The sequence below is a fragment of the Perissodus microlepis genome, chromosome 16, assembly GCF_051167445.1.
Source record: "Perissodus microlepis isolate ML-2025 ecotype Zambia chromosome 16, ASM5116744v1, whole genome shotgun sequence".
Lineage (NCBI taxonomy): Eukaryota > Metazoa > Chordata > Actinopteri > Cichliformes > Cichlidae > Perissodus > Perissodus microlepis.
The window spans coordinates 20,230,670-20,242,032 of record NC_140476.1 but is presented as its reverse complement, the minus strand read 5'-3'; the positions used below and the strand labels follow the sequence as shown (position 1 = coordinate 20,242,032).

General features: G+C 40.8%; 2 protein-coding genes and 1 non-coding gene across 3 annotated transcripts; 2 read left to right on the top strand and 1 right to left on the bottom strand.

The window, feature by feature from the left end:
• Positions 1-2,300: 2,300 nt before the first annotated feature.
• cep97 (centrosomal protein 97) lies at positions 2,301-6,841 on the bottom strand. The gene is made up of 11 exons (XM_084907650.1): positions 6,698-6,841; positions 5,856-5,998; positions 5,586-5,744; positions 5,370-5,471; positions 5,158-5,271; positions 4,899-5,065; positions 4,636-4,800; positions 4,353-4,528; positions 3,605-4,250; positions 3,443-3,518; positions 2,301-3,347 (listed from the first exon to the last, which is right to left on the bottom strand). Exons 1-11 carry the CDS (start codon positions 6,732-6,734, stop codon positions 2,859-2,861), a joined length of 2,274 nt encoding a protein of 757 aa, XP_084763776.1. The 5' UTR covers positions 6,735-6,841; the 3' UTR covers positions 2,301-2,858.
• Positions 6,842-7,239: 398 nt separating this feature from the next.
• On the top strand, positions 7,240-10,908 carry rpl24 (ribosomal protein L24). Its single transcript, XM_084907651.1, has 6 exons — positions 7,240-7,330; positions 7,457-7,532; positions 8,183-8,293; positions 9,239-9,375; positions 10,558-10,621; positions 10,779-10,908. The coding sequence occupies exons 1-6, from the start codon at positions 7,326-7,328 to the stop codon at positions 10,857-10,859; spliced, it is 474 nt and encodes a 157-aa protein (XP_084763777.1). The 5' UTR covers positions 7,240-7,325; the 3' UTR covers positions 10,860-10,908.
• LOC146370815 (small nucleolar RNA SNORA23) lies at positions 8,523-8,703 on the top strand. Its single transcript, XR_014797258.1, has one exon. It is a non-coding gene; the product is annotated as a small nucleolar RNA SNORA23 (small nucleolar RNA).
• Positions 10,909-11,363: the final 455 nt, after the last annotated feature.

Sequence of the window (11,363 nt, the reverse complement as noted above, 5' to 3'; positions counted from 1 at the left end):
GAAAAAAGTAATCAGTAACTAATTACTGATTACTTACCCAAAAAAGTAATCCCGTTACTTTACTGATTACTTATTTTCAAAAGTAATTAATTACTTAGTTACTTTTTAAAAACACGATTTACAACCTGAATAGGTAATAAAGCGATAGATCTGTCAGGCCAATTCTACTTTTTCTGCATAATCCATCACAAAATGTTATCAAATGGAAAAGTCCCTTTTTAAAACTTGTTTTATTAGTTTTAATCTTTTAACTTTAGCATCAAGCAAAAATTTAATTATATGCAACATTCTCTGACTTGAATAAATTAGTTTAACATTTAAACCTATTTTCTGCACATTCCAACACATAAAATATTTTTTTGTGTGTGTTTACACTCACTCTTTCAAATAGATGCAAGTAAAACACAGCAGAAAATAAATAAAGTCACAGACTAGCGGTCCTGTTGCTCTATTTTCACCTGTAAAACAGGAGCAGGGTAGGCGGAGGTTTACCCTGGTGCAGGTGTGCCGCAGCGGTCAGTGGAAGAATCCGCGAGTTTCTCTGTGAATTTCCCATTACGTCATAGCGCCCTCGGTGCTTGCTTGGAAGCTTAGGGGTTTTTTTTCGCTGTAAAAAGAAGTTTTCTTCCCACGCACAACGGACACTAATGTTTTTGTCACTTTTTATGGAATCAAACTCAAAGTAAGGTCAGTACTTCCACGCTTTAAACGCTGCACGCTCATACTCTCTCCTGCACTCCATATATGATCCATTGTTGATCTGCACACAGCTGTTGTCACAAACGTCGCACTCGCTTACGTCATTGTCATGAGACATTCTTGCAAAAAAAATCACGGTTTTAGTAACGCAGTAACGCAGCGTTCCTACGGGAAAGTAACGGTAATCTAATTACCGTTTTTGCAATAGTAATCCCTTACTTTACTCGTTACTTGAAAAAAGTAATCGGATTACAGTAACGCGTTACAAGTAACGCGTTACTGCCCATCTCTGGTGGTAACAAACAATGAACATCCTTTTATGGAAACTATATACCTTGTTTGCTGTGGTCTCTTTCATCAGGGTACTCATCAGTGGTTTGATGAGCACAACAATGAGTTTAAGGCGCTGACTTGGCCTACATATTTCCCAAACCTCAATCCAATCAAACATCTGTGGGATTTGCTGGGCAAACAAGTCAGATCCACAGAGGACACACCTTGCATCTTACAAGACTTAAAGGATCTGTTGCTAACATTTCAGTGCCAGATACTCAAGCACACCAGCCAGGGTCTGGTGGATAGACCCAGGGTCAGGGCTATTTTGGCAACACAATATTGGGCAGTTGGTCGTAATATTATGTTTGATCAGTGTAAAAAACTAGAGGTAAAATTACAGAGGCAAGGAAGAGAGCATTTGGACATGTGCAGAGGAGAGAGAGTGGAAATATTTGGACAAAGGATGCTGAATGCAGAGCTGCCAGGGAGGAAGATAAGACAAGGATCACAGAGAATGTTCATGGATGTAGTGAAGGAGGACATGCATAGAGTCGGTGTGACAGAGGAAGATACTGGCGATATAGCACATTTGAGTAAATTGATCAAAAAGGTAGCACTTTTCAAATAATGGAAAACTGACTCTATGCTCAAAAATATCTTATTTTCCAAGTAAAATCTGTTACGAGTTCATTACTTTTAAAGGCCACAGACATTCAGAAATTTATAGGCTGCTGTGTTCTACTAATTCTGATTTATAAGCCAAAGTAAGATGGATCGTGTCCTGGCATAATGATGGCTGCAGTGTGGTGGAGCTATGTGGGATAATGAAACTGGAAGTAACACACAGTGTGCTATTTGCCAGGGGGATAGAGGAGCTTTTCAAGGCAACACTCGATCACCATGGTCTAAACTGAAGTTTGTTAAATTTCAGAGATTCATTCATCTCAGAAGCATAAAGCATTTTCAATCCGTTCTTTTTTCCTTTTTTTTTTTTTTTTTTTTTTAGCAAACTTTACTTTTACTTTGGTTAGTTTTTTGTCAATGTGGCATGTATGAAATTTTCATTATATAACTTTGTTGTTTATTGTACACTATACTGTTTTTATTCTTTATCCAGCCGCTGTGGCACAAAAATTCCCTTGAGACCAATAAAGTATCTATTTATCTGTACTTGAATTAAAGCTATGCTGTATAACAGATTATTTTAATGAACTGGAATTAGTGTAAATTAATTTACACCGATTTATTAAACATCTAAGAAATAATCACACAATAATGAGAATAACTTTAAATAAGACATTATAAAAATGAAAAGTAGATAGAAATTAGAAAATTATAACTACATATTTATTTACATTTTTCACAAGATAGGGATACATGACATTTTTCTGTTGATTATCAGTTAATGTTGACCTACAGTCAATACAAAGCAGGCCAGCCATCCACACTGGTTGGAACAACAGAGATATATAGTAAAGCATATGTGTCGTTACAAGTGCATTTCTTTAACACAGCAACTTCTACTTTTCCAAACAGTAGAAGTAACAGGTCACAACATGTCTGTCTTAGTAGGCAGAGGTAGTAACCTCTGCTTTCACTTTACTGATACCTTCTTAAGTTACATCACATTCAGTGTCTTTACACAGAGAGGAAAATGTTCATTAATAAAAGAACGGATCAAAGTGTTGGAGTATAAAAAAGCACTAGAGCTACATTCAGAGTACTGTACTTGTTTCAATCTGGTTTTAGAGCTAAGACCACTGTTTTCTGGGTTATTAATCAAGATGACTGCAGAGAAAGATCTGTCTCTAAGCTTATGCTCAGTGTTAATTTACACACACTCAGTCAGTGGTTCTATACAGTTTTCTAACAGGTGAGGACTCTCAGGTAGAGCCGGGAGCTGATTCTGCTGCCTTCCCCATGGGGGAGCTAGTCTGTGCCGCCTTGCTGGGTGATGCCGGTGAGGACGGCTGTGGCGTTTCTGTTCTATCGCTAACTGCCTCCTCTGCCTCCTCCCTCTGCTGTACAGAGGACAGATATTGCTCCAGCAGGCTGCAGTCTGCACTGTCCGCTCCATCACTGCCATTAGCGAGGCCACTACAAACGGGGCTTAGCGCTCGCACTGTTTTCAGAGAGTCTGCTGTCCCACTGCTCAGGAAGCTGTCCTCTTGCGCCACCTGCTGGTCGCAAGTCAACTGGAAGCCAGAGTCTGGGAAGGAGACATCTGTGCTGGGTGGGTTGTTGGTACTGGAAGCAACGGGTGGGGTGGCCTTGCAAAGTCCAGGAGATGAGATCTGAGCAGGGGCGGCGGCTTGCGTAACGACTGCAAGCTGCTGCTCCACAGACTGCTTCCACTGCTGCATAGCCTGGAACTACACACAAATCACACAAAACGTAAACTATGAATTTATGGACAGATTTCTTGAAACAATATTATACATATCTTACAATGTTAAACAGAAACTACCTCTTTCCATAGAAACTTCAAAGCTTCCTCCTGAACGAGCCTTTGGAGCCTCTCCTCCTCATACTGCTTCTGCACACTGCAAACAAACCAGATTCACTGTCACTGGTTAACACCTATGCATTGCAGAAAGACTATCACCAGTGCTGCTTGTCGGTCACTTACTGATCCAACTTCTCAGACAGGAAGAGGATGTGTTCCTGCATCCTGCGTAGACGGATTTCACTGCGCACCTCTCTGGCCATGGGGTGACAGCACCGCGTGTAATGCCCTCTCCACCAGGACTGTATTTTAATTGCAGCTCTGTCTGCTTCTGTCACACTTGATTTACTCTCAACTTCTTCCTGCTTCTGAGCTTCTTTCACCTCAGCTTTAACAAAATCACTATCTAGGTCATTCTGTAGAGTGGTAACTCTGACTCCTAGCAATCCACTAGATGTTGAATCTGTAGCAGAAATAACTTCTTCTCTTTCAAGCGTCTTTCTCTCGTGCTGCTCTACTGTGGGTGGATAATGTGGATTGTTGGCATTTTGCTTTTTGAACTGCGCTGGGTGCTTTGGTGCCAGGGAATCTGGCTCGAATGTCTCTGTCTCGTCCTCGCTGTCAGAGTGGGTCGATCGTGGCTCCAGATCAGATGTGAAGGGGATGAAGGTGGACTCTGAGGAAAGCATGCTACTGTTGAGTTTGTCCTCACCTGTCTGCACATCCTCCAAATAAATTTGTTCCTCGCTGAGCCTTGGGCGACATACTATGGGCAGTGACGGATTGGAAGAGTCAGAGCTCACCCAGGTGTTAAAGCGAACAACTGGCTCTACAGGAGAGCAGACAAGTCAACGATTAGTACTACAATCTAATTCAAATACATGATTCTCACTGGTCTTGGACCAGGGTGCCAGGCAGGTAGCCCTCTTACCTGTCTGCTGGACTGATGGAACAGCTGGTCCAGGTACAGTGATATTCTTCAACTCTCTGGCTCCCCCTTGTGGAACTCTATGTGACGGACTGTGACTCTCCACATCAAGCTGAGTTGGTCGAGGAGGACTGCGACAGCCTCCCCGGGTCTCCTCCAGCAGTTGTCTCTGATGAAACCTGAGACAGTTATGAAGGATTAAGAATGATGTGTGCTACCATGACCAAGAAGTGGATACTGGATAATGATTTTTTCCCTTGCAGTTTATCTATATTAAGATTTCAACCTCTGTTTACTGAGAATCTTCTCCAATTTGGCATCCTCAGCTGTCTCCAGGGCAGGTGATGCCGTCACAGGGCAGACAGTGGCCAGGTACTGAACCAGTTGAATGTGCTGCCCTGGTCGATATGAGCGACCTTTGCCCTGACTGTAGAGCCACTCGGCCTTCAGACTGTAAATTTAACAATAACACACAGCAAAAAAGAAAAAAAAAAGACAATTCTGATAATGCTTTTGTACTGACGATATTAAGCACGAGAATATACACACCCCTCTTTCTGTGTCACTACATATCCATCCAGGACCTTCAGGCTCAGGCACCAACTCATGACATATGGCCGATAGTCGAAACCAGGCAGAGATGGGGTCGCCATAACACAAGGGTTGCTCATGATGGACAGCTGCTCCAGCTCATGAAGTGGCGCCAGGTATGACATCTGGAGTAATCAGTTTATAGTCAGTCATAGTAATATTAGGTAATTTTAATATAACCAGTGTGACTGTATTAAATAAGGGAGAACATAATTACTTCATTAAGATCCCTAATCTCATTTTCTGCCAGGGAGAGAATAGATAATTGGGCAGGAAGGTGAGCGGGGACAGTTCGAAGTGTTGTGATGCTGTTTCCGTGAAGTAACAGAGTCTGCAACATTGACAGAAAATGATGCCATCAAGAAAATCAACAATACCATTAATATAGGGCTAGTCTGAGCATATATTCAGAGGTCTCAGCACACTGACCTTTAGTGCCACCAGTTTGGTCAGATCACCAATGGCAGATATGTTATTGTCAGACAGATCCAGGTGTTGAAGAGAGACACAGTTGTTAAGTTGCTCAATGACCTGTGTGAAAGATTGCACAGTGGATTAAATATTTGTCATTACACATGGACTGAATTTGCTGTCAGTAAATTACAGGATCTGTGTAAAGGATGTTAAAATATCTCATGTCCTCACCTTGATATTGTTGCCAGAGAGGTTGAGCCACTTTAGGTGAGGCAGATCTCTCAGCCCCTCAATGTAGCCTATACTGTTATTGGGAAGATTTAGGACTCTCAACTCTGTCAGCCGAGACACACCCATCATTCTCACCAGACGATTACTGGCTACAGACAGCTAAAGAAGGAAAAGAAAGAAAAGACATCAAATCATGAACTGGTGTGTGGTATCTGGACTCTAATGGCTGGGGAGATTATGTAGAAAATTTTAAACTAAAGGGTTTGTTACCTGCTGAAGGCCTGGATTCCTTTCTAGGTGGTCCAGCTTCATGATGTTGTTCCCGTCAAGGATGAGAGTGTGAGTGTCTTCTGAGCAGGTGAAACTGGGCTCCAACTTCTGCATACCTCGGGCTGAAAGATCCACCACAGGTCCTGGCAGGATAAAGAGATTCAGCAGACTTAAAAAGCACAATGTGGGTCTTGGTTTTCCATAAAGATATCTTGTGAAATCAGTCATGCGCACATTAAGTATATCTCATAAGTCAACAGCATTAGGCTTATCTTGAACCTGAACCTTTTTCCCAAATCACAAATTTTGGTCAGTTTTTGTAGGCTACCCCTCTTGTACTCTACTAGAGGGTGGTGATGGGTTAATTATGGGTTACCCAGACTACTATAATAGCTTATGAATGGGTATAGAACTGTAATAACTAGCAATCTACCATGCAAAAAAAATAAAATAAAAATCTTAGTTACAGTTTCTGGCAAGTCCCCTGAATTAGTTTACATAATCTTCTATTGATCACTGTCATTTGAAGGCTAAGAAGGTCAAGAAACAATCAAGCCTCTGCCCAGTGTGCCTGTCTGTCAACACCTGCAGAACCTAAATTTGTCCCAGACAACCTGGTTTCATGTTTAAGGTTTCGGAAAACTTTGCTAAAACTTAATTTACAAATATGCCAGAAAAGGACTGACGCGTGATGTTTTAATGCTCGTGAAAGGTGAACTAGCTAACGACAGCACTCTGTAGTGTTCTCCCGTTAACCTCCGCCGGTGAGAAACATCTTCCTATGGGCTACCTTTCAAAGGAATATTAATATATTTGACTAAAATAGATGACCGACTACTTACCAGCATTTCTATCAAACTGTAAATCTGATACACCCATCCTATCGACCCAGACCACAGCTAGCGTTAGCTGTAGTAGGAAAGACAAGAAGCGTCTGTGTGTTGTCAAACTGCGTAATCGAGGGGCTCTGGGATTTGTAGTTCATAAAGGATGTCTCGCCCCTTGCAACGTTGCGTCTATGGAAGTCGAAAAGACTACAATTATCCTATAGCGCGCTAATGTTGCTGAAACGCGCCAGCCAGATTTAAGCAAAGAATAAAGAAGGGAAACATTAACGTTAATAGGAAAAATGCGTCTGAAGTGACCATAGTTATCTCATATTTCATTTTAGAGTGTTTAATACACTGCTGTTCTGTATTATTAAGCCAAGAGCAGCTAGCTGATTGCTTGCTAGGCAACCGTCTAAATGTGACGTCACCATTGTGCTGCTGGTCAATGTATAAATTTGACTAATATAGTTTTATAATAGAAAAAAAAAATATCGTATAGGTTCACTGATTTTAAATCATTACTGAAACATTAACGGTCAGAATTTTTAAATTTGTTCAGAAATATCAATCTCGTAGTCAGTAAATTCCGTTTCCGCATCCGTCATCTTTCTTTCCGGTTTTGTGCCCTCTCGTATCCATCATGAAGTGAGTGTATGCAATGCTATCAAATGCCATCTCAGTATTTAAATAAATACTTTAAGGATGATAAGTACATTGAAAGAAACTATGTACGGTTCTCTTTCGCTGATGATCTGTATTTGTCGTTTTCAGGGTCGAGTTGTGCAGTTTCAGCGGGTATAAAATATACCCCGGCCATGGCCGCCGATACGCCAGGATAGACGGGAAGGTAACTAGCTGGCAAAGTCCGACACCGGTTTCTTCTCGCTCTGTCCCAAAACTATTTTATGAAGATCACTTTACCGGCTCAGCATTAAATATCCCCTGTGAATGTGCTATAAAATTTGTCTATTGTAAGACACACTCACAACGGGCCCAATTGAGTCCTGTATAACCCGCTAATGTTAGCAGCTAAACGATAGCATTTTTAGGTTCAGCCACACGGGTGTATTTGACTGCGATAGTATTATGATAGATAACAGTCATAGAGACCTATAGGCTCTGTTGACTGTCACTTGTTCTGAAAAGAGCCTACAGGGGTTTTAGATAAAGTGTCATTTATTTGTGTAAGTACATCTAGGAGAAAACAAGATGCATAAGTATGTAGCTTCACTCAAAATGTGGCTCTGTCCTGAGCTGTTGCCTACTACTTATAATTAATGCAGTTAAATTTCGTTATGTATCAAGTTTATGATACTTGTGAACAGTTCCACAATGCAAGGTGTGCTTTAGATTCAGTTTTGTCACATGTGACAGACTGCTGTCAGCATCCAAAGTCAGTTTGTAGCTCAGGTGGATAGTACAGGGTGTAATTGTCGTAATTAAAGGCAGACATGAGTAACATTCGGTTATTTATTTATTTATTTTTGTCTTTGTTAGGTGTTCCAGTTTTTGAATGCCAAGTGCGAGTCTGCCTTCCTGGCCAAGAGGAACCCCAGACAGATCAACTGGACTGTGCTGTACAGACGCAAGCACAAGAAGGGCCAGTCTGTAAGTACAATCCTGTATATGAGTTCAACATTTATATTTGTTTACAAGGAGACTGAAGTGAAAATGTAGCTACTATTTTTCCATGGCAGACAGACTTTGTGGGTCCAGCAGTTAATTGCTGTGTTGATACTGGTCATTTGTGAAACAGATAAACTAATCTTAGCTATTAGATATAAAAGTAGATCGTCACATTTACTCAAGCTCCAATTTATACATCAGACTGGCTGCGGGTGGATGGTGTGCACGGTGTTGGTCCGTGTTACGTGTTGTTGCTCAACTGTGTTTTGCAGACTGAGCAGCAGCGCTCACTCCACACCTGCAGCCACAGAATATCTGGAGATCATAGTACTGGCCTTTGACGTCTTTGCAGACATATTATCATCGGTCAGCCTCCAAACTCTCCAACATGCTGACAGTTGCTACCTGTGGATGGATTGTGTGTAGTCCTGTTAAAGTAGTTCAAGGATTTGGTGTTAGCTTTGTGAAATTTAAAGGCAAACATAAGAAATGTGTTTTGTTTACAATATGCTGAGTTATTAAAACTTCTGTTACTCACCATTGCTGTAGCATGACAACGTATTTTACTCAATTTATCTCAGGTTTTTAGATTTTCATGGTTACAGCTGTTGACTGTTACGGTTCCTGTGGATGGTGATGCATCAGAAAACACGCAAAACTGACTTGTTGGATGGCTAGACACATGCTTTAATACTGATTTTGCCATGCCTTAGATGGCAGTTTGAGAAAATTGGTTAATAACTGTTCATTTATGACTGCAACCACCTCTTTGGAGGTGTAGACTAGAGTAAATATGTAGACACATTTCCTTTCAGATAGATTAGCCACTCATTTCTTTGTGATTAACAGGTTTGTCTTCTATTCTTCATGTGAACGTGAAAAACCAATATTTTTTAAGTAAACCAATGTATTGCATTTTTTTAACAGGAAGAGGTGGCAAAGAAGCGTACCCGCCGTGCAGTGAAATTCACGAGGGCCATCACTGGCGCCTCCCTGGCTGAGATCATGGCCAAGAGGAACCAGAAGCCCGAGGTCCGCAAGGCCCAGAGGGAGCAGGCCATCAGGTAAGAGGACAAAGTACCCTGTGTACCTCTTTTTTTCTTTTCTTTTCTTTTTTTTTAGTCTTGTGATCTTGAAGTTGATAAAATTGTGTCAGAGTATTATTTGGAATAAAGAAGGGTTGGATTAGAATCCAGTGTAGATGATATTGGCCGACTGGCCCAGAGGTTGCATTGGGCATTTTATTGGTTTCATATTTTTAAGAATTAGATTTAATTGTGTTAGTTTTCATTAAAAAAAACTAGAATTTAATCAAACAGGAGAGTGCCTTTATGAGGGCATTGAGGGAGAAATGCTGACTGCAGGGACTTTTCATAGGAACACAGCAAGAAACAAATGATTTTCTTTGTTTCCCCCTGCAGACTTAGTTGATACACAAACGCAGCAGTCAAATATAATCTGAGTGAACATTAATCTGGGGCTTGCTTCAGCATAATTAAAATAAAGTGAATTACAGGATGTTGCAGCACTTCCTGATTTAATTCTATTCTGCAGACTGAGCCCTCTCTCTGCTGCTACACTAGACACTGAAATTCCTGATATTCATTACTTCAGGATTAGTTTTATCATCAAAGAACACATCTAACATTACTGAGTGATATTAGCAAAAGTCTCTGAATGCTTCTGGTCCTTTCAACACTCACCGAACAGTCAGAAAACCCCCAATATGAACTCCTGCATGAGAGAACAGCTGCACCTATGAACCTGAACTGATCACAAACATGCTGTATTTAAGCTTAATGTTATTAAAAACAAGAAAATACTGATGCTGCCACCCTCTTTAGATTGTTGTTTTTTAAAGTTGTTGGTATTCTAGTCCAAGAAAATGAGGACGCCTTTAGAGTTGCAGCATTTAATCAGTCATTGGAAATATTCAGTAAAAACAGCTTCTGATCAGCCTGTCAGTGTAATCAGTCACTGTAAATAATTACTACAGTGAACACTTTCATAGCACTTCAAGTTCACTTTGTTATTCCAGTCATAATAAAATACGATTATAAAGCATGTTTCTCACAGTGAGTGGCGCAAAAAGGGCTGAGGTCATGAGGAGCAACCAATGCTCAAGTTAAAAATAAAGTATTCAAATACATACATTAAAATATTATATAAAGAAATTGTTGTTGTTTTTAATTTTTTTGGTCACTTTGATTGGTTTGGACTAAATTTGCTTCTCTTTGTTCTCTCAGAGCTGCCAAGGAGGCCAAGAAGGCAAAGCAGGCTGCCAAGAAGCCCGCTGCAGCACCTGCAAAGGTAAGAGCCGGTGCTCTGTGTTGAAGTTATTCAATAAGATGTCAAAACAAGTTTTTAGTTTCCCACTGCTTGCTCTTCAGGCTTCACTCGATTATTCAGCAACTTAATTCAAAGTTTTTCTTTGTGCAAGAACTTAGTTGATTTTCTTCTCCTGTAGGCCGCTGCTAAGGCTGCACAGAAACCCAAGATCGCCAAGCCCATGAAGGTCAGCGCACCTCGCGTCGGTGGAAAACGCTAAACCTGACTCGCTGTTTATGGTTGTGAATAAAAATTTTGGTTGACCAACATTTATGCTCTGATTTTCGTATTTATTTGACAACTTTACTGAAGCCCAGGCAGCCCAACGTTTATGTATTTAAATTAATTTTTGTGACAATGAGCCTCATTTCCAAGTTCCATGAATTACAGTATTTGAATATTTTGTTTCAACATGACGGGACCATCATAGTGTCGTGGACAAATTCTTTTGGTGTTGTGGCAGGAAGGACATTCAGCATTAACTGGGTGACTCCTGGGAAATAACTGGACAGCTGAAAGTAGCTTGTGGTGTCAGGATGGTGCTAAAGCTTTTACCCCAGCAGCCAGGTTAACCTGTAACAGGAAAGACATAGGTGTAAATACAAATAGCAGTAATGATCTCATTAGGTTTAGTGGTGCATAATTGGAACAGAGCTATTGTCAGGACTACCACTGTTCCTGCTTCATTTCAAACAATCTGTTCAGGTAGTCTCAGGAGCTTTGA